General features: G+C 43.5%; 1 protein-coding gene across 6 annotated transcripts in view; it reads left to right on the top strand.

Annotated features, from left to right (window-relative positions):
• The window catches only part of LOC121867204 (disks large 1 tumor suppressor protein-like), a 125,458-nt gene that overhangs the window by 84,795 nt on the left and 17,886 nt on the right, over nt 1-22,777 (top strand). For all 6 annotated transcript variants that reach the window (XM_042367034.1, XM_042367029.1, XM_042367032.1 and 3 more), the window contains 5 exons: nt 19,569-19,782; nt 20,049-20,188; nt 20,501-20,649; nt 21,643-21,743; nt 22,147-22,252. In XM_042367034.1, the coding sequence (XP_042222968.1) occupies nt 19,569-19,782; nt 20,049-20,188; nt 20,501-20,649; nt 21,643-21,743; nt 22,147-22,252 (710 nt within the window). The remainder of the gene's footprint in view (nt 1-19,568; nt 19,783-20,048; nt 20,189-20,500; nt 20,650-21,642; nt 21,744-22,146; nt 22,253-22,777) is intronic.

The raw sequence follows: 22,777 nt of genomic DNA, 5'->3' as shown, positions 1-22,777 counted from the left end.
GATGTTTTATGACACACACACACACACACACACACACACACACACACACACACACACACACACACACACACACACACACACACACACACACACAAAGTCAGGTCAGAAGAGACAGTAACTATACGGTATTTCCTGTTGATGTTTTGAGTCATACGATACAGTGATCAAGATGAGTACTTCCGTCTCTCGTCTTTCTTATCTATGGGATTATGTCTTAAGAGGATTACCTGGGGATTAAGTAACTCCTCCCCCCCTCCTCTCCTCCTCCCCTCCCCTCCTCCCTCCCTCCTCCCTCCCCTTCCTCCCTCCCCCTTCCTCCTCCCCCCTTTCAGCTTATTGCATCTGATGATAAAATACCTTGATGATATCTTTGAGAGGTTAGGTTAGGTTAGGAAGGGTGGTGATGGATGGGAGGGTGAGATGGAGGAGGGTGTGGTGTGGAGAGGAGGATGAGTGTGTTGATGGAGGGAGGGAGGAGGAGGAGGAGAGGGTGTGTTTGTGGTGGTGGTGGGGAAGTGATCATAACCCCCCACCATCCCTCCCTCAGGGCTTCTACCACACCTTCAGTAAGTAGATCTGCTCAGGTGTTCTTCCTGCGGTCTGGGGGAGAGGGAAGGGGTGTGGAAGGGGGAGGGAGGAAGTAGGAAGAGAGATTGAGTAAAAATTCAAGGAGGATGTGGAAAAGGGGAAGAAGTGAGATATGTCAGGGGTTTCTGGAGTAAGGATGATTTTTTGGGTAAGAGTGAGGAGGAGGAAGGAAGGAAGGAAGGGGTGTAGGAAAGAAAGACAAATGTGAGGTTACCATGACGACGACAGTTTTAAGAGGCGTCTGTTTATTACCGTGAACTATTTAGATATTGTTTATTGTTTACCAGAGTCATTGTTGTTGATCGAGATATTTTACGACAAGAATATTTATTATCCGGGAAATGAGCTTGGGTCTAACCCCCCCCTCCCCTCACCCCTCCCCCCTCACCCTCCCCCTCGATCACTGAAGAATTGTCACCCCAGAGTTTGGCAGGTGACAATTCTTCAGGTGAATTCCCATCCCCCATTGGCGTTTCCTCTTCACTCCCATTTATCACCAGGTAACTCCCATTCACCACCGTGTACTGTTACCTGACCGTACACCAGCTGGGGTGAAATAGGGTGGTGTGTGTGTGTGTGTGTGTGTGTGTGTGTGTGTGTGTGTGTGTGTGTGTGTGTGTGTGTGTGTGTGTGTGTACAGGTATGCATGAGCCCTCAGCGATTACCTGGTGTGTTACGTCGCCGCCGGGAGATAGGAGAGGTGAGGGAGAGCAAGTGGGTGGGGGAGGGTGCAGGTGAGGGAGAGGGGGGGGGGGATGAGATAATTAACAGTACCGCTACCTGGTGGAGGAATCTCTCTCTCTGGTATTACTATTGGTTTGTTTTAGGGAAAAATCAGTGGTTGTTAGAGGGAAAGGTGAAAAAGCCTTTGACCCCAATTACAGGAAAGGTCAAGACCCAAACTCTCAAAGGAGGCGTGGCTTATATGTCATGGAGGTGATAACGCATCTGATTGGCTACCTGAATTTACCACTTAATACCGTATCTTCTCCAAGACTCGTAGGGGCACACACACACACACACACACACACACACACACACACACACACACACACACACACACGTCTTCAGTATAAATTTGAAGAAAGAAAAGAAAGAAAGATAGATAGAAAGAAAAAAAAGAGAGAGAGAGAGAGCTTTGCATAAAATTTCGAGTTGCCTTGCCCTTGCCCGCCCGCCCCGCCCTGCCCGCCCCTGAAAAGGAAGAAGAGACACGTGCAAAGGCCATTGGAGAGTGAGAGGATGTATGTATGTATGTCGGTCAACACACACACACACACACACACACACACACACACACCTTGGTGAATGAATGAACACCTCTGTAACCCAACCAGGACCTAAAAAGACTCTCTTGTTCAAGTTATAGTTACAAGCAGCCCGTGAGAGCCATTGTGCCTTATATCCTGGTTGTGTAGTCAAGAAGGTGTGTGTGTGTGTGTGTGTGTGTGTGTGTGTGTGTGTGTGTGTGTGTGTGTGTCATTATTAGTATATATTTTGACAAACTTTTATTTATTTCCTGGTTGAGTATCGGGGATTTTTTTTATTAATATTATATAATTTTTTGGTATTATTTATTTTGGTTTATAGTTTTATGTATTTTAGATACTTTTATATACCTTAGGGTTTAGGTCAGGGTTCAGTAATTAAGGACAAGTTTATATCCGGTTTTTTTTTACACTTGTATTTTGTAAACTTTTATCCTGTTAATTTATTGTGAATTTCCGGTAATTTGTTTAAGTTTATTTACGTGTATTTATTTATTTATTTATTTATTATTATTATTATTATTATTTATTATTATTATTTTATTTATTTTGAAAACTTTGGTTCATTTTACGGACACAATGTGGATGACTTTGTGAGGGTGGATGCCATGAGGTGTGGATTAGCCAGTCAGTGGGTGGATGATGTGATAGTGTGGAGGAACTAATGTGTGGATGAGTGTGGCGTGGTGGTGGTGAATGATGATGGATGACCCGTGGGTGATGACAGGTGATGGATGACGTGAGAGTAATGAGTTTGATGAAGGATGATGGATGACAAAGTTGGTGGGTGGGTGGGTGAGTTAGTGGGTTTTGGTTGGATGGCTGAGTGAGTGGGTAGGAAGTTGGATGAGTGAGTGTGGTGGATGAGTGGATGGATGTTGGGCATACAATATAAACATAAGAGTATTTTTGTTGTTGTTGTTGTCATGTCACGAGGTGGGGTGAGGACTGGAGGGTTGAATCACATCCGGCCGAGTACACGAGACAAAGAGTACACGTACACCCTGCACTGTGTACCCTGGACTCAAGGAAACCTCTTTTTATAGTACTCTAGTCACTACGGCCAATGTACTCACGTTACTTTCTCCTTGGTTTACATGCAAAACGTTTTATCCTCTCTCTCTCTCTGTATATATGTTTGTATGTGTTTTTATCTGCCCATACAGGTATGTCTATGTATGTATGTATGTATGTATGTATGTGTGTGTGTGTATGTAGGTAGGTATAGCGTCTCTACCACACCTGTAATTTATCACCGCCTTACCTGTCTATGCCTACAAGCTGTCCACGCATTCTCTCAAACTCCTCTCCCTCCTCCTTCCCCCTCCCCCCTCCCTCTCCCTTCCTCCCTCTCCCTTCCCTCCCTCTCCCTCCCTCTCCCTTCCTCCCTCTCTCTCCCCTCTCCCTTCCCTCCCTCTCCCTCCTCCCTCCTCCCCTCCCCCTCTCCCCCCTCTCCCTTCCTTCCTCTCCCTTCTCCCTCCTTCCTCCTCTCCTTCCTCCCCTCTCCTCTCCCTTCCTCCCTCTCCCCTTCCCTTCCTCTCCCTTCCCTCCCTCTCCCTTCCCTCCCCTCCCCTCTCCTTCCCTTCCCTCTCCCTTCCCTCCCTCCCTCCCTCCCCTCTCCCTTCCCTTCCTCTCCCTTCCCTCCCCTCTCCTTCCTCCCCTCTCCCCTCTCCCTTCCCTCCTCTCTCCTCCAAGTCTCATGTGCTCTTGTTTTTCTTGGAAGTGTGTTGACAAAAAGTACAAACTCCACATATCTTGACGTCACTTGATATCCTCTTTGTTGACTCACTACTTGTTGTCTGCTTGTCTCCTGCATCATAACCTCCCTCCACCCACACCATAACCTCCTCTACACACCATAACCTCCCTCTACCTACCATAACCTCCTCTACCACTATAACCTCCCTCTACCTACACCATAACCTCCTCTACTACACTTACCCTCCCTCTACACACCATAACCTCCCTCTACCTACACTATAACCTCCTTTACCTACACCATAACCTCCCTCTACCTACACTATAACCTCCCTCTACCTACACTATAACCTCCCTCTACCTACACTATAACCTCCCTCTACCTACACTATAACCTCCCTCTACCTACACTATAACCTCCCTTTGTTATCTTGTTGAAACTGAATAATGACATTTCTTTGCATATCATATCATGGTTTGTTATGTTGTTATGTTATGCTTTATGTGATGTGTTATGCTATGTGATGTGATATGCTATGTGATGTGATGGTTGTAATGACGTGACCAAGGACGTGTATTAAGTGATGTCTCATTATATCTCCATCACCACGTGTATTAGTTAATGGTTAAGTGGTGTTATTAAAGTCCCCTTGTTATCTTATCTCTGGTCAGACCCACCTTGTTGCATGACCTTCAACTGGGTATAAATAGTGTGTTAATTGGACCTTAATCTGGTGTCGTATTATTATCTTAATGTTTCCTGGTAACTGGTATCTGTCTGTCTGTGTATCTGTCTGTGTATCTGTCTGTCTCTGTCTGTTTTCCTGGCTGTGTGTGTGTGTCTGTCTCCTTGAAGAACATAAAGTGTCTCTTGAGAAGTCTTTTTGGCGTGTTTTATGTGAAGAGAACTTAGCAAATTAGTCGTCTTGTTCCTTTGTGAGAGATCAAGTGGTAGGAGTCACGCGATTGCTTGACCATATATAGGGTTGCCTCCTCTACCTCCTCTTCTCTCTTCCTACCTCCTCTCCTCTTCCCTCTTCCTACCTCCTCTCCTCGCCCTTCTCGTCCGTTCCTATCCCTATCCCTCCCCACTTCTCCCTCCCACTTCATCTCCCCCCTCCCTCCCCTCCCTCCCACTTCATCCTCACTTCATCCTTCCCCACTTCATCCCTCCACTTCATCCCTCCCACTTCATCTCTACTTCTCCCCTTCACTTCATCCCTCCACTTCATCTCTCCCCTTCTCTCCCCTCCCTATGGCGAATCCTCGGAGCTACACTTAACACACCAAGACAGCCGCGTGGGGGAGATGATGTTGGAGTATTCTGAGGGAGAGTGTTGGAGAGAGTCTTTGGACGAGAGAAAGGAAGTGTTGGAGGAGAGTGTTGGGGAAGTATTAGAAAGGTGGGGGATGGTGAGAATGTTGGTGATTGTTGGAGATGATGTGGTGCATGTTGAATGGGTTGTGGGTGAATGTTGGAGGAGCGAGGTTGTTGTGGTGGGGATAGTGGTGGTGGCGAGGGATAGGATAGCGATTGTGGTGGTGGTAGTGATAGTGGTAATGAGATCAGGAAGGACGATGATGGTAGCGATGGTGGTAGTGGTAGTAGTGGTGGTGGTGATGTTGGTAGCGGTAATGAAGCTAGTGATAGTGGTAGTAGTGATGGTGGTAGGGATAGTGGTAGTGTTGATGGCGGTAGTGGTGGTAGTTTATGATGGTAGCGATGGTGGTAGATTGTGGTGGTGGTGGTGGTGGGTATAGCTAGGGGTAATGAGGGGTCAATCACCTCATAACTGATGCTAATCCTTCACCCCTTCCCATCCATCACCCTTCCTTCCTTCCTCTCCTCTCCCCTTCCCTTTCTTTATTATCTCTCTCTCCGTTCCTTTCGTCTCTCTCCTTCCCATTTGTTCCCTCTTCTCCCTCCCATATCCTCTCCTTCCCTCTCATCTTTCCCATCTCCTCCATCCCTTCCTGTATCCTCCCATCCCTTATGTGGTGTTGTAGGTAGCAAGACTGGGGGAGAGGATAATAACAAGGCCGTGGGGGATGAGAGGGAGGGTGAGAGGAGGAGAGGGAGAGGGCCTGAGGGAGGGAGGGAGGGAGGGAGGGCGTGGCAGCTACCGTGGTTTCGGATTTATTAAGAATGACCCAGAGGCTAACACCTGACCTCTCTCTCTCTCTCTCTCTCTCAACAAGAGTGTAGAGGTAAGAACAAAACCACACAGTCCCCCCCCCTCCTCATTGTCATTCACCCCCCCACCCTGTGTGTGTGTGGCGCAGTAGGGGATATGGTCAACCCCCTCCCTGCCCTACCAGACAGCCACACCCCCAGCAGCAGTAAGAGGTCATGTTGTGGTAATGTGGTTGGTCACCCCACCAGGCAGCAGCCACACCACCCCAACAACCGGGGCTCGTGTTGTGGTGGTGTGGCTCTACATGTCACCACACTGAGTCATTCAACCTGCCTGCTTGCCTGCTTGCTTGCCTGCCTGCTTGCCTGCCTGCGTGAGGGGGGTGGGTGGCGGGGGAGTCGACCCAGCTGGTGTGAGAAGTACAAATTACGTCTTTTTTAATGTAATATTTTTGTTGTCTGGTATGAAATAATTATACCTTGGCCTTGACGAATAAATTACGGTAATGCAAAATATATTAACTAAAAGATGTTAATAGCAATAATAGTGAATTGAACTTGTTAATGATGATGATGATGGTGGTAGTGATGATGGTGATGGTGGTAGTGACGATGATGATGTGATGATTATGAATACCTAAATAATGAGAAGGAAAGTTGGTGTTGTTCCTTCCTTTTCTGCTGATGACTTTATGGAAGGCTTAGTGTGTGTGTGTGTGTGTGTGTGTGTGTGTGTGTGTGTGTGTGTGTGTGTGTGTGTGTGTGTGTGTGTGTGTGTGTGTGAGGAGGGGGGTGTTACCTGTAGCTACCTGTATTTAATTAATTTTCTCCTCCTCTGCCTCTGATTCTTCCTCCTCATTCCTCATTCCCACCAGCATAAGGACAGAACCAGACAATGATGTGAATTATATTAGGATACAGACACATCTGGCAAGTTAGTAACGCTGTACCCATACCGAACACTCAGCATGTAAACTTTGTGGTAAACTAAGCATACACTTGAACACTATGTTATTGAATGTGACACTGTCAAAGACTTCAGGCCACCTGACTTACTGTATCTGAACTATGTATTACTTCATTGAATCAGTGTGCTGAGGACATTCTTGCTGTTTATCCCAAATTTGCTAGCCCACACTCGATTAGTCTTCAATTAGAATATGACTCCAATGTATGTGATCCACTGACCCATATATGCTGCGGTGAATGTATATTTCTCTTTGTGTACGAACCTCTGTCCTGCGTGGCAGTGAACAGTGGCATTACCCACATGAATCTGACCTATATAGTGCAATGAATATGATGCATTCTTTGTGTACGAACCTCTGTCCTGTATGGCAGTGAAAAGTGACATACCCACATGAATCTGACCGACGTATATGTATGTATGTGTGCTGTGCGCATGTATATGTACGTGTACATGTATATGTGTATGTATATACGTATATGTATGTATATGTGTGTGTTTACATATATGATATGTACTGTCAATGAATATGATGCAACTCTTTGTGTACGAACCTCTGTCCGATGGCAGTGAACAGTGACATTATCCATATGAATCTGACCTCTATACATTTATAGTTGTTAAATATGATGTATTTCTTTTGTGAACCTCTGTCCTGTGTACAGTGAGAAGGATACCACCCTCAGTGTCAAGACCTGACTGAATTACTCAGAATAGGCAAACTGTACTACAAGCTCTGCCAATAAATGTTAAACTAAAACCCTCCCTTGTGGTAGTACCCAGGGGATGACGTCAGCTTTGCGTTAACCCAAATATACGCCCTGAGTGCCTTGGCGTCCGCTGCGTCACCTCTGGGGGCTAGCCGGGGGATGGGAGGTTAGGGGTGGAAGATGTGGGGGAGGATGGAGAGCATGGGGAGAAGGGAGGGAAGCTAGTTAGGAGAGTTGAGGGGGAGGAGAGGAGGAAGAAGTTAGGGAGGTGTGGGAGAGGAAAGGAGGAAATAAGGGCGTGGTAGAGAGAGAGAGAGAGAGAGAAGCTTAACAAGGGACGAGACAGGATACAATGAGTTATAATTGTAGGGTGTAAGGTATTGGGTTGAGTCATGGGCAGGTGTGGCTAACGAGAGAGGGGAGGAAGGTGTAGGTGGTTAACGAGAGAGGGTGGAAGGTGTAGGGGTGGTTAACGAGAGAGGAGGAAGGTGTAGGGTGGTTAACGAGAGAGGGAGGAAGGTGTAGGGGTGGTTAACGAGAGAGGAGGAAGAAAGATATACTAGCGGGTTATTGAACGAGGGAGGTAGGGAGTTAATTAACGATGGAGGGAAGAAGGTATAGATGATTAACGAGAGAAGGAAGGGTGAAAATACGGAGGGATGAGAGGGAGGGATTGAGGAGGATGGATTGAGGGATGATTGAGAGGGATGGGATTGAGAGGGATGGGATTGAGAGAGGATCAGCAGACATAAAGCAAGTTTGGGGATGACACCAAAATAGGGAGCAGATTAATTCAGGCAGGATGCAAATGCACTACAGGAGGATCTAAATAAACTGCAGGGTGGTCTGAAAATGGCAAATGAAATTCAACACCAGCAAGTCAGGCATTTATTGGAGAACAAATACTGTCAATGTATACAGCCTTAACAACATCAACCTAGAGAAGTCGACTTGTGAAAGAGACTTAGGGGACTTATAAGCCCGAACATACAGCCTAGAAAACAGTGCGTTAATGTTCGAAATAAGGCAAACAGAGTATTGGGTTTATATCTAGAAGTAAGTAATAAGAGCAGAGGTCTTATTGCAACTATATCTTGCACTAGTCAGGCCGCACCTCGATTCTGCGGTTCAGTTCTTGGTGCCCTTATTATAGAATGGATATAAATTCACCAGAGTCGGTGCAGCGAAGAATGACGAAAATGATTCGGGATTAGAAACCTTCCATATCAGGATAGGTTAAAGAACTTAACTTGCATTCCCTAGAAAGACGAAGATTGTGCGAGATATGATAGAAGTATTCAAGTGGGTGAAAGGAATCAATAAAGGATATAGATAAAGTTCTTATAATATCCGAGCAGGATAGACCTGGAGCAACGGATTCGTTGGATAAGTTTAGGTTTAGGAGGAGATAGGAAGAAACTGGTTCTACAATAGGGTGGTGACGAGTGGAACAAGCTTAGCAACTTTAGTAAGTGCTGAACTCTGGAAAGTTTCAAAAGGAGGCTGGATAGATTCATGGATGAGAGAGTGGTAGTAACTCGACAGGAGTTGCACAGACCAACCGGCCTATTGCAGACTCTTTATTTTTCTTATGTTCTTAATTGAGAGGGATGGGTGATGGTGAAGGAAAGTAAGAAGTCTTTTGGGTGGGCGGGTGAAGGTGGGCGTAGGCTTGGGAGGCGTGTGGGTGTGGGAGTCAGGGGCGGCGCACATGTTCCCCACGACAGGAAAATTGTAGGAATATGAGAGTGATGACGTGGCTGTGAGGAGGTAATGACTTCCTCCTCCTCCTCCTGTTCCTCCTCCTTCTCTGTGCACCCCCTCTTCTCCCTCTTCCTCCACTGAGTCACAAAGGTTGACTGTGTGAAATAACTAGAATATTGTTTAACACACACACACACACACACACACACACACACATATATAAAGTGTGTATATGTGTGTGTGTGTGTGTGTGTGTGTGTGTGTGTGTGTGTGTGTGTGTGTGTGTGCGTGCGTGCGTGTGTGTGTGTGTGTCATGTAAATTGTGTTGTCTCGTCATTACACTGCAGTACACTTCTCTGTCATGCTCGCTGTTCATGAGGCTCAGTTCGTATGTTTGTTAGCTCGTTGTGTCCAGTGTGTGTACGAGTGTCTGTCTTGTATTATGTATCCACCAATGTGTCACTGTATTATTGGATTACAGTTTATGTATCCAGTGTTTCAACGTCTGTCTGTCTGTCTTTTTGTATTATGTAGTTCGTTATTCGTTATGTATCGACCAATGTGTCACTGTATTATTGGATTACAATTCGTTATGTATCCATCACTGTATCGGCGTCTGTATCTTGTGTAGCTATTTAAGGATACCTGAAACCAGAGAGAGATTTTTCCTCCTTCACTCTTAAATATTACCAAATCATTTTTTTCCCTTCTCTTTCTTTTTACAACACGCTTCAATTTTTTTTTTATTTGACTCTGAATCGACGAAAATTCTTGACTGAATCGGCTTAACATCTGGGCCGAATCATTTTTTCCCCCAGGATTTAAAAAAGAATGTTTATCCGGTATACTAGGAAAGAAATTGTTACCGAGTATTTTTTTTTAAATGTGTTGCATCACCTGAAGATTAGACACCCCCTTCCCAGGTTAGTTCACTCGATGATTAAACCTCCTAATGCTACCTGGGGGTGAGTTAGGTCAGGTCAGGTCAGGTCAGGTCAGGTCAGATCAGATTAAGGTATGATTAGAAAAGGTTAGACTAGGTTAGGTTAGGTTAGGTTAGGTTAGGGTGGTTAATCTTCAGGTGAAACATTCTGATGGTGCTAATCTTCAGGTAATAACAGTATATAAAGTGTATGTATGTATGTATGTATGTATTTATATATGTATGTATGTATGTATGTATGTATGTATGTATGTATGCACAATATTCCACCATATATAATCATTCAGTTTGTTTATAATGTTGAAGCCACTTTAAGCCTCGGTCGCTTGATCCACCTCTTCCTCTAATCCGCTTTAGGTGTGTTAAGCCGCCTCAGTGTTTAACCCACAATCTTTTATAGGCTAGTTTGGTGAAGCTTAGTTCCCCCCCCCCTGGCTTTGTGGTGTGTGTGTGTGTGTGTGTGTGTGTGTGTGTGTGTGTGTGTGTGTGTGTGTGTGTGTGTGTGTGTGTGTGTGTGTGTGTGGTACAAATTCACAATACAGTACCTAGGTCGTCTTTCTATCATATTCTCTGTTTATACTTTCTTTCGTGTTTTCTCTCTGTCTCTCCTTTATTCCCTTCTGCTCGCTATTTCTTGCTGTTTTCCTCCCTACACTTTCCTCACCACCCTCCACACTTCCCTCACCCTCCTCCACACTTTCTCACCACCTCCTACACTTTCTCACCTCCTCCTTACACTTTCCTCACCACCCCTCCACACTTCCTCACCCCTCCTTACACTTTCTCCCCACCCCTCCCTACACTCTCCTCACCCCTCCTCCCTACACTTTTCTCACCACACCCCTCCTCCCTACACTTTCCTCACCCCTCCTCCCCTACACTTTCCTCACCACCCCCTCCCTACACTTTCCTCACCACCCCTCCTCCCTACACTTTCTCACCACCTCCTCCCCACACCTTTCCTCACCCCTCCCCCTTTCCTCACCCCTCCTCCCCTACACTTTCCTCACCCCTCCTCCCCTACACTTTCCTCCCCCCCTCCTCCTCCCTCCATTACCCAGCCATCTCACTCACTTGTCCTGCCTTCACAACCACAATATTTACACCACAGTAGTCCAGTGTGTATGTGTTCACAGCATTCAGGGGGTGTGTTTTATGTTGTGTTTGCCCACAGCATTTCTGTTTCCACATTTTCTCTCTCTCGTGTGTGTGTGTGTGTGTGTGTGTGTGTGTGTGTGTGTGTGTGTGTGTGTGTGTGTGTGTGTGTGTGTGTGTGTGTGTGTGTGTGTGTGTGTGAGGAGGAGTGGTGTGTGTGTGTGTGTGTGTGTGTGTGTGTGTGTGTGTGTGTGTGTGTGTGTGTGTGTGTGTGTGTGTGTGTGTGTGTGTGTGTGTGTGTGTGTGTGTGTGTGTGTGTGTGTGTGTGTGTGTGTGTGTGTGTGTGTGTGTGTGTGTGTGTGTGTGTGTGTGTGTTATAAAAACGTGGTGCGTTGATTAATGAAGTGGTCGGGGAGAGATGGGTGGTGGAGGAAGGTATACAGAGAGAGAGAGAGAGAGAGAGAGAGAGAGAGAGAGAGAGAGAGAGAGAGAGAGAGAGAGAGGCAGGAAGACACACAGGCAGGCAGAGGCAGGCAGGCAGGCAGGCAGACGGCTCCTGCAGCACACTGCGACTATGTTCATGTATATTCCCAGCTGCAGGCTCCAGCTGGAATAATTGGAGTGTCCGGGAGCTGCTGCCTGGAATGTATAAATATTCCATTTCAAGTTTGGCTAAAGAAAACAGTGCGTGGGGTCACCTCCCTCCCTGTGGCGTGTATACAGTATGTTTCAATCCTAACTTGAGATCACCTGAAGATTAGACAACCCAACCTGTTTCACCCAATGATTAAACATCTAAACATAACATACGAGTAACATAACATAACATACGAGTAACATAACATAACATACGAGTAACATAACATAACATACGAGTAACATAACATAACGTAACGAATAGGTTGAGCATATTTGTGTATGACTGTAGGAATTAGTTACCCAAATTTGCATTAATGAACAGATGATATTTATTTGAATTTTAATCCTGAAAAGTGTGTGTGTGTGTGTGTGTGTGTGTGTTGACCTCGCCGGCATTCCATCCATATGACCTCCGATATAATAGTATACAGCTAGCTAGGGTTAATGAGACTGGTTGGAACAAGAGGAAATAATCCCCTTCCTCCCCTTCTCCCCTCTTCCTTCCTCCCCCTCCCCCCCCCCTTCTGGATTAACAGGTAAAAAAAAATCCACTATTCGACCCTAATCCAACACTCCGAATCCCACATTTCGAGGATCAGGAATGTGGGATTTGGGGTTTTGGATTCGAGGGTTCGGAGTCAGGTTCGGGAGGTTTGAAGTGTGTAGTTCAAGGATTCGGAGTGGGATTCAAAGGCTCGGAGTCAGGTTCGGGAGGTTTGAAGTGTGTGGTTCAAGGATTCGGAGTGGGATTCAAAGGTTTGGAGTCGGGTTCGGGGATTCGGATGCATGGGTTCGGAGTATAGGGTTCAGGAATTAAGTCGTGGATTTTACACCTGAACGACTTGACCTTTTTCATGAACCACTACTGGCTATTGGTTGACCTTTTAAACATACAGGGATTTTAGCCAGAAATTCGAGACCTTTTTACTTCATCTTCTGACTTTACCTCTATCGCCTTTCCACCGGGTATAACAGTGCAGTAGAAATTGAGATTGACTTCATAAAAAAAAATACTTAGATTTAGGTAATAGATTGGTGTATGGTAATGGATATCAGTGGAAAGTTGAAAGAGGAATATAATAATCCAATTTACCACCATAAAAGAAAAAGAGGAGATGGTTAATGAGCTCCTAACTTTACCGTTGAGGAAATAACAAGTAGTCCAGTACAGTGTCGACTAAACTCCCTCCAATTATACTGTATATCAAAGGTTTATTATATAGTGTAGGCCTATTACTGGACCGTAAGGCCTATGAGAATCCACACTCCGGGCAGGTAAACATCACCTAGGTATCATTCGTGTTTTGTACTAAGAAATAATCACGTCATTAATTATTCAGGTGGCACTTTGGGAGCTCGTAATGGCACGCAGGAGTAATTATCCCCTTGTGAATAAGTAAATGGCACTCGCGGCACTTACCCTGCTGTTAGCGAGTGAGGGAACCCTGCTACCTTAGTGAGTGAGGGAACCCTGCTACCCCAAGACTTTTTTTATGATGATGTAACGGAGAGAAATTAGTTTGGTGGGTTTATGAGGGGGAGAAAGAGAGGGAGGGAGGGAGAAAGAGAGGTAGGGAGGGGGGAAAGAGAGAGGGGGGAGGAGAAAGGGAGGGGAAGGAGAATGGAGAGAGACATATAGATTTCTGACTATGATGTGTGTGTGTGTGTGTGTGTAAAACTCTGAGAAAGGTGATCTTGTGCACCTCCTCTCAACCCGTCTGTCAGGTAGCGTAACACGTACAGACACGTTTAGCAGGTTGGGGCAGGTAAGGCACCAGCTGATGATAGGCACTGTACCTGCTGGAGAGGTGGCAGGGTCGTCGTGGTCTCAGCAGGATTCCTCACCTTCTGCGGTCCACTGCTACTGGAAGGTGTTGCTGTGTGTGTGTGTGTGGAAGCTCTTGTTGGCTTTGTCATGTGTACGGTATATCTTACGTACAGACAACATCCCATAGGCCTACCCCATTAGGTCAGTCTCTTGCCCATGGGTATGTCTATAGATCCATGGGCATACCCTCACTAGTGTAGAAGGGCGTTATATTTCTCTCAGGGCTTGACGCTGGGAGTTTACTTTCGCCAATGGTGGAGTGTGGCGTGGCGGTGGTGAACGGATGAGGTGTGAGAGAGAGAGGGTGGGTGTGGATGAGGGGGAGGGAGTGGGGATGAGAAAGGAGAGGGGGTGGTGGAGTGGGGATGAGAGGGAGAGGGATAGGTGTGAGTGGGAATGAGGAAGGAGAAGGGAAGTGAAGGGTGAGGAAGAGTGAGTCACTGACAACACCACCAGCCAAACCTGTTACCTCTTTCTCCTCTTCCTCCACCTCTTCCTCTTTCTCCTTCCTCCTCCCTCCTCTACTGTTATTTGTTGTGAGAGAGAGAGAGAGAGAGAGAGAGAGAGAGAGAGAGAGAGAGAGAGAGAGAGAGACTGTAGATATGTTTTGATGTCACATTTTATTGCGGTTATTGTATTGTTTTTGTTATTTTTCAGGGCTCACGTTGTTGTTGTCTGGTGTTAATTATATACCGTATGTCTAAAAATGAAGGCGTATTGTGTAGAGTGAGGCTATTGTTTTATTTTGTCGTGGGTGGGTGTAGGGGGTGTGCTGTGCGGGTGGGGTGGGAGTAGGGGGTGTGCTGTGTGGGTGGGTGGGGTGGGGGTGTGCTGTGTGGGTGGGTGGGTGTAGGGGGGTGTGCTGTGTGGGTGGGTGGGTGTAGGGGGTGTGCTGTGTGTGGAAGTGCGTAGGGGGTGTGCTGTGTGGGTGGGTGGGTGAGGGGTGTGCTGTGGGTGAATGGGAGTACGGAGGCGTTGTGTGTGTGGGCGGGTGGGTGTAGGGGGTGTGCTGTGTGGGTGGATGGGAGTACGGAGACGTTCTGTGTGGGCGGGGTGGGTGTAAGGGGTGTGCTGTGGTGGATGGGAAGGCTGGAGGCGTTCTGTGTGGGCGGGTGGGTGTAAGGGGTGTGCTGTGTGTGGGTGATGGGAGCACGGAGGCGTTCTGTGTGGGCGGGGTGGGTGTAGGGGTGTGCTGTGTGGGTGGGTGGGTATAGGGGGGTGTGCTGTGTGGGTGGATGGGAGTACGGAGGCGTTGTGTGTGGGCGGGTGGGTGTAGGATGAGGTGTGTGTATGTGTTGCGGGCATCATTCAGTAAATGACATCATGTCTTGACGACCAATGGCGAAGCACGACACCGAAATGCAGTAATGACGTCACATTTTGTCGTCCAATGATAGAGCACAACACGGAAGAACAGTAGTGGCGTCATCACACCTTGTTGACCACCAAGCGGGGTTTTATTTTTTGTAGAGATGAATTGATTTGTATTTGATAAGGTGCCATAGAAAGCGCGCTCTCTCTCTCTCTCTCTCTCTCTCTCTCTCTCTCTCTCTCTCTCTCTCTCTCATACACACACACACACACAGGTGGTTCCCTCATCAACCAGCTTGTTGAGTAGTGTAGCCACCAAGCCTCTGTCAACACAACCAGGATCTAGCTGCTGAAAAGGTTTGGTTGTTTCAATTTCTCCCCACTGTTGGTTAGGGTACAGTCTCAGTGTAGTGTAGACGCCATGTTAGTGTCACAACTCAGGTGAAACAGGTAAAAATAACTCATCACTATTCATCTAAGTTAGGGGGAACAGTTCTTGTATAATAATAATAATAATAATAATAATAATAATAATAATAATAATAATAATAATAAAACACAAACTGAAATAATGATAAACAAACAAACACAATGATTAAAACAAAAAAATCCAGAACTCGTTTTACTCACCTACGTGGAATTTACCTGTGTTACTCCAGCTCACCGCTACACCTGTCAGCGGGTCTCAAAACATAAACATTGAAAATCCTGATGTGGGTCCCCTACTTCTCTCTTCGTTAGTGGGTAATATTAAGACCAGACGAAGCTTCCTGGGCGTGTTGTGTGTATGCTAGTCTAAATATGAATTTGAACACCTGAAGAAGATTAGACACTACAGTTTATTTCACTTGATTAAAAGAAAAACACCCTGAGGCTACCTTGTGGGGTTAGTTTAAGTTTGGTTAGGTTATATTAGCGTTAGTTTAAGTTTGGTTAGGTTATATTAGCGTTAGTTTAAGTTTGGTTAGGTTATATTAGCGTTAGTTTAAGTTTGGTTAAGTTATATTAGCGTTAGGATGGCTAATCTTCAGGTGAAATTTTGTATACACGATAATTTTTCTGTTTTGAGTTCTTCCGGGTTAAGATCTGGGATGAGGGTCGTATAAATAGGTGGCCAGTGAACTTAAATGACCTATCGAGAGTATTGGTATTGCTATAGACATGTTGAGATGCAGAACAACCAATTACCTGTGTGTAGTTAATTACCTGTGTAGTGTTTCCTGTGTGCAGTTAATTACCTGTGTAGTGCTACCTGTGTGTTATGTTACCTGTGTGTTGTGCTACCTGTGTGTTGTTACCTATGTGTTGTATTACCTGTGTGGAGTTCATTACCTGTATGGAGTTAATTACCTGTTTGTTGTGTTACCTGTATGTAGTTAATTACCTGTGTGTTGTGTTACCTGTGTTTACCTTAATTAACTCAAATCGTCTTTTAGATATATTAATAGTGTAAACAGTAATTTATAACTCTTAAATGGGGTCACATGAAGATTACCTGATGATCTAGGGAGTTAGATTAGGTTAGATTGATGTAGCTTAGGTTAGATTAGGCTGTGTTAGACTAGGTTAGGTTCGGCTGTGTTAGATTAGGATAGGTGTGTTTAATCTTCAGGTGAAATAACCCGGGATGGTTAATCTTCACCAGATACCTCACATGTGTATCTGAACTATTAATGGTGAACAATTTACATCTGTAACTTTCTGGCTGTATAAACTATTTCACTCCATTTAGATCAAAGCTTGACTTAAAAGGCTTCTTTCTTTGATCTTGAAGCTGGTGGATAGTTCTGTGACTGTGAGAGAGAGAGAGAGAGAGAGAGAGAGAGAGAGAGAGAGAGAGAGAGAGAGAGAACACAAACGACTTTCACCTGTAACGATGAGAAGTTACCTCCAGTTTGTATCACTCACTTTCGGCAGCCACTCAATGTAACTCTCTCTCTCTCTCTCTCTCTCTCTCTCTCTCTCTCATACCAAAACATTCCTTCTTTATTGTTCTATGATTTCTCACCCCTTTCTCTTTGTGCCTTTGTGTCTTCTCCAATCATCAGTATCTCGTCTATTCCTTCTTTATCAGTGTTTCCTCCTATTCATCCTTCATAGCCTAGAGTAACTTTATTCTTATTTGTTATCAGTCTTTATTGTGTGTCATCATTGTCTTTGTTATTCTAAATTATCTTCTTGTCCCTTCTTTATTCGTGTGTGTGTGTCTTTACTCTTTTATCACCATTTTCTTCTTTGTTTACATATTTCTTTTCATTCCATTCTCTTCTCCCACTACCTGTTCATTTTATCTCTTCTCCCACTACCTGTTCATTTTCCACCATAACCCCCACTACCTCACCCCAGGCTCATTTCACCTCTCACCCTCATCCGCAGATTGACCTACAGGTTTTTTTCACATTGCCTCTGGCTATGTCGCACACGCCGAGTAGTCTCTCTCTCTCTCTCTCTCCTCGCTTCTCGCCTCGCCTTCTCAGCCTCCTCTCCCTCTCCCTCTCCCTCTCCCTCCTCCCTCTCCCTCTCCCTCTCCCCCTCCCTCTCTCTCTCTCTCTCTCTCTCTTCTCTAACACAGAAGAATATGAACACCTGTGTATGCATGTGTTTCCCGTGTGTTGGGGGCGGGGGGGCACTGAGTCATAAGTTCATAAGTTCAATTTTCTTTTGTTTTCCATGATGTAAGTTTGTCATCATGTGTTTTGTAGTGATCTTTGTATACTGTATATCAGAAATGCCCACATTGACCCTGACATTCTTAAAGGTTGTAAGTGTAGTTTTTCGCAGCGGATGTATTTTGTATAACTGTACTGTATTCTGAACCCCTCCCCTTCACTCCCTAACCCTTCGACCTAACCACCGATGGAGTTGAGTAGTTGTGGGGTAGTACTGTAATTCTATGCCGTTATAATTTTGAAATATTAGTACGGTGGACCTACGTATTTTTGTACCTGGATAAACTCGAGTTAATTAATGAAATCGAGGTTATTTATGTCGTATTATTTCATGACATTACTATCTCAGGGTTGTATCTTCTAGCATATAGTTAAACATGCTAAAAAAAATTAAAATTGTTCACCCCAAAGAAAAACTGGTAAGAAATTGTTATGTGAAGGAGATGGAAGAGGGAAAAAATGTAAATAAATATTATAAACCTCCAATTACCACAACATTATCTGAGTTAAGGTCCCTCTTCCATCACTAATCTGAGGTTAATGTTAGGTTGAATCTCTATGAAGCGTGTTCCTCCACCACGCAGATTACCACTTGAAGATTATACCTCTGTCATATTTGGATTGGTCTCCGGGGGTAACATTAGCCTTCGAGTGACCTTCCACAACAGAGATGATTCTGACAGACCCGTTGCCAGTTGGGATTCCGAAGAGGCTCCTTCTGTGAATTTTCCTAGTAACTGATGATTTCAGAATGCATTAACTGGTTTACTTCAGCTAAAGTAGAGAAATATACATTAAAAAATAGCATAAATTTACTCTGATACTCTGCCTTAGCTAGATAATGTTGTTACCAGTGTTAGAGAAGATTGTAAGTGTTGGTTTTATCTTTTAATCAGAAAATATCCAGTTGTTGTCAAGCCACCATGCAATATTGATTAAAAGACAGTAAACATCGACGTTCATATTGGAAATTCGAAGCTGCATGTTATACTTGCTAGAAACTAAATATTTCACTAGAGCTTCCCTGAACACTTTCCACCCAGCCAGGCTGACACTGTGGAGTTCTGCACCCTCCCTGTTTTATTTATAAGCCATGTTTAAGGAGCAAGTCTCAACTCTAACAATGTGTTGCACTTTTTTGTGTCATCATTAGTGACTGAAGAGACATCTCATATATATTATGCTTATTAATTTGCATATGTGATAAACATTTATCTTTGAGGAAAGTGTGATTATGTATGTAGATGAGCTGCTGCTGTTGTTTGATAGATATTAAAGTACCCTGTACTGTACTGTACTGTATTATTGTCTAAATTTCCTACTTGTTTTTTTCTTCTTTGCTCTCCATCATAAGGAAATGTTCGGAATTTTTTTTGTCTATATTCCACATATTTACGATAATATAAAGAGGGAATAAAGTGTTGGTTCGTTATATTTCTGTTATATATTTCCATCATGACTGCTACTGTAAATCCATCCACACGCAAGCAAAGATCTTTTTTCATCACGACCAAGTGTTTAAAGGTCGTGGTTTTGGCTGTCCATCTATCCGTCTGTCTGTCTGTAAACAAAAGCTACCCACACACTTATGAAAGATCTATATATCTCCTAGATGCACGGTAACTAAATTTTATGCACAGTTACTCCAAAACTTATCTTTACGGAGGGGTCTGATGAATTTTAGAATGTACACTGCGGCTCCTGTTGTCTCGGTAGGTTTGTCAAAAAAATCCTTTGTCGGTTGTGTCATGTTGTTTCACACATAATCGTAAAGATACTTTTTGGAATGCCTGTACAAGTTCTCTATACACAGTACAGCAGTTAAAGTGCTGTGTTTGTATTGTGTTTTTGTTTGAGTTTGGGGTATAAGCCATTTCATCTATAGTTTTTATTCACATGTACACTGTGTTTATTCATTGAATTTGTGGATGGTGACAAAGTAAATTATAAAATGTATTTGTTTGATATGTGTTTAATGTTCCTTGTATACTGAACTTTTTTTTCTTCTTTGCAGAGAACCTCGCAGAGTGAGCCTATCGAAAGGCACGACAGGTTTGGGTTTCAATATCGTGGGTGGCGAGGATGGGGAAGGAATATTCATCTCTTTCATCCTGGCTGGGGGCCCTGCTGACCTCTCAGGAGAACTAAGGCGAGGTGACCAAATCCTTAATGTTAACGGCACTGATCTGCGCGTTGCTACACACGAACAGGCTGCTCAGACTCTAAAGGTAACCTCAACCATTTTGAAACTTCCTTTAATCGTATTTTCAGTATAAATAGATCATTGTACAGTATATTAATTTGAATTCATTGTACAGTACAGTATATTAATTTGAATTCATTGTACAGTACAGTATATTAATTTGAATTCATTGTAAATTGGCAGCCATAGAGTATATGATGTTTTTAGAATATGTTGCACTGTATGTATTTATTTAGTTTATGGAGTTCTTTTTAAGAAAACAAATGTGAAATATATCGTATGTGTTGGCAGGGATGTGGACAGACAGTGAACTTGACAGTGCAATATAAACCTGATGAGTACAACCGCTTTGAGGCCAAAATCCATGATCTTAAGCAGCAGATGATGTCTGGCACTCTCAGAACCACACAGAAACGCAGTCTCTACGTCAGGTACGGCTCTCCTCATCATCACAATAACTACTGTAGCAGAATCATAGCCATTTAACTACTGTATAACAATATGTAAATGGATGAATTGTGTGTGTTGTGTATAGTTAACAGTCTAGTCTAAGTAAAGTACCGTAATATAGATTGAAAACACTGAAGAAAGGTTTTAAAGTAAAAAGTTGTCAGTCTTGTATTCATAAACCACAGATACTTTAAACTAATATTAAGGTTTCAAGGATAATAAAATGAATACTTTATGTTGGATCTCAGGTCCATTATTATAAGATGCACAATCTATTCTACCACTACCCTCAGAGCTCTGTTTGACTATGACCCCAACCGTGATGATGGTTTGCCTTCCCGTGGTCTTGCCTTCAACTACGGAGAAATACTTCACGTCACGAATGCCTCTGATGACCAGTGGTGGCAAGCCAGACGCGTCCTACCCACAGGCGAAGAAGAGGGTGAGTTATGTGTGATGTAAAATGTTATTATGGTGAATATAATTAATTGATAGTCTTTGTTCTATTAAGACGAATGTAATTAAGTTTTCTTAATTATCTTATAATGATCACTTGATAATATACAAGTTTTTATTAATTTATCATCAGCAACTATGAACAACTGAAGATTCTGTTAATTATCTACTTATTATGAAGGATAATGATGCAGTATTAGCCACTTAAACACATTGCTTACAAAGGCAATATTGATTTCGTTTCAGACCTTTGATGTTACATGCTTTTGATATTACAGTGTGGCTGTATATTTTTTATTACTACATATTGTATTTAGTGTGTGATGTAGGAATACAAAAGGTTATTGCAATTTCTATACCCTTTCCACCTGTGATTTTCTATTGTACTTCAGATCTTCTTGAAAAAGAAAAGGATCCTTGTTTAGTCTGTTCAGTGTCAATGTAAACTTTTTATGATATACAATAACTTGCTGTATGTGATATGGTAAAATTTTGCTTTACATAGCATTCGGTGGCTTAATGGACATATCAATCAATAACTTATAAATGATGCTAGATTGTGTGAAGTAAAGGAGTAGACTAGGTAGATGTTAAGGGCCTTGGTGTAGAAGGGGGGTACCATAGCAGAACACATCTATTACAGTGATAAGAATGATTGAATGGTTTTGAAGGAAGTGAAATGTCTGTTCTTGTTATGGTCTGTCTTGATTTCAGCTGCAGTGTTTAAATGTGGGAAAAGGCTAGATAGTGTTGGGTATTAGACAGCTTAATTGTTGTAATTATTGTTTGACACAATTTAGAGTACTGTATAGTACTGTATATACTGTAGTATATGTTTGTCTGAGTTTAATAATGTGCAGTACTGTGACTTATTAATGTACTGGGTTTAATAATGTACTGTTGCTTATTATTTTTTTATGCAGATACTGTATTAATTGGCTCACTTATTGTCTGTAACTTCTTTCCCTACTCATCTCAGGCACTACAGGAATCATCCCTTCTAAAGCCCGATGGGAAAAGAAGCAAAAAGCTCGACTTCGGTCTGTGGCATTCCAGGGCAAGAACAACAATGATGCTCGGGTTGGTGACTTGTTGACTTTCTTTGATATTATTCTTTTCTCTCACACAATTTAGCAGTAAAATATCTGTACTAATATATATATAAAAGATGGTAATCCCTTGTGCTTGGGGCCCCCTCTCTGCTAAAGAAACTCCTCTGGTATTATCCATATACTGTACTGTAAAATATTAGTGAAGGAATTAATACAGTACATAAAGATGTCAGGTCTGCATATAGTCTGATCTGGCTCAAGACATGCCACTTCAAGGAGTTGGAATCAAATCTCTGTTAAATGATGTAATGTGGATTTGATTCCAAATTGACGTTCTCATTACGGTGAATCTTTACAAGTGGAACTATGAACCTTTAAGGTAGAACGATGAATCTTAATGAGTAGACCCTCACAAAACTTTTTAATTCCAGCAATCAACACTAGAGAGGAAGAAGAAGACGTTATCATTCAGTCGAAAATTCCCATTCCTGAACAAGAGCAAAGATGACAAGTCAGAGGACGGTTCAGACAATGAGCGTGAGTACCAGTTCTTTATTCATGACCAATGCATGACACTTGGCCGGTGACTGTTTTATGCATTGACACTTGCATAAAAAAAATTATGCACACTTAATGCAGGAAAAAAATTATGCACACTTATATAAAACAATCGGGCTATAAGATAACTATTGATTTCATCCCTCATTTTTTTTTTATTACAGTAATATCCTTGGTAGCAAGTTCAATTGATGCAGAATGATTCCATGTTTGAGAGATTTCCGGGTATTGAGACAAATCTTCATCCCCAGATATATTTGCACATTTACGGAATTTTTCCAGACATTGGAGAGTATTTCCGAGTTTAAATTACGTTTCTGGCACAGAGCACCATTGCTAGGGACGCTTAACTGCAGTAGGACAGCTTCAGAGCTGTACTGTCTCCATATATGCAAACAATGCTGTAATTTATCCTGGTACAATAATGTCTATGAGATAGGCTGCATTCATAGGCATCCCATGCAGTCACATAACAGTAGTAGTCAATCACAGTACACGAGCACT

Source organism: Homarus americanus, unplaced genomic scaffold (assembly GCF_018991925.1).
Source record: "Homarus americanus isolate GMGI-L3 unplaced genomic scaffold, GMGI_Hamer_2.0 scaffold6317, whole genome shotgun sequence".
Taxonomy (NCBI): domain Eukaryota; kingdom Metazoa; phylum Arthropoda; class Malacostraca; order Decapoda; family Nephropidae; genus Homarus; species Homarus americanus.
The sequence above is the reverse complement of the archived record's forward strand: the minus strand, read 5'-3'. Positions and strand labels throughout refer to the sequence as shown.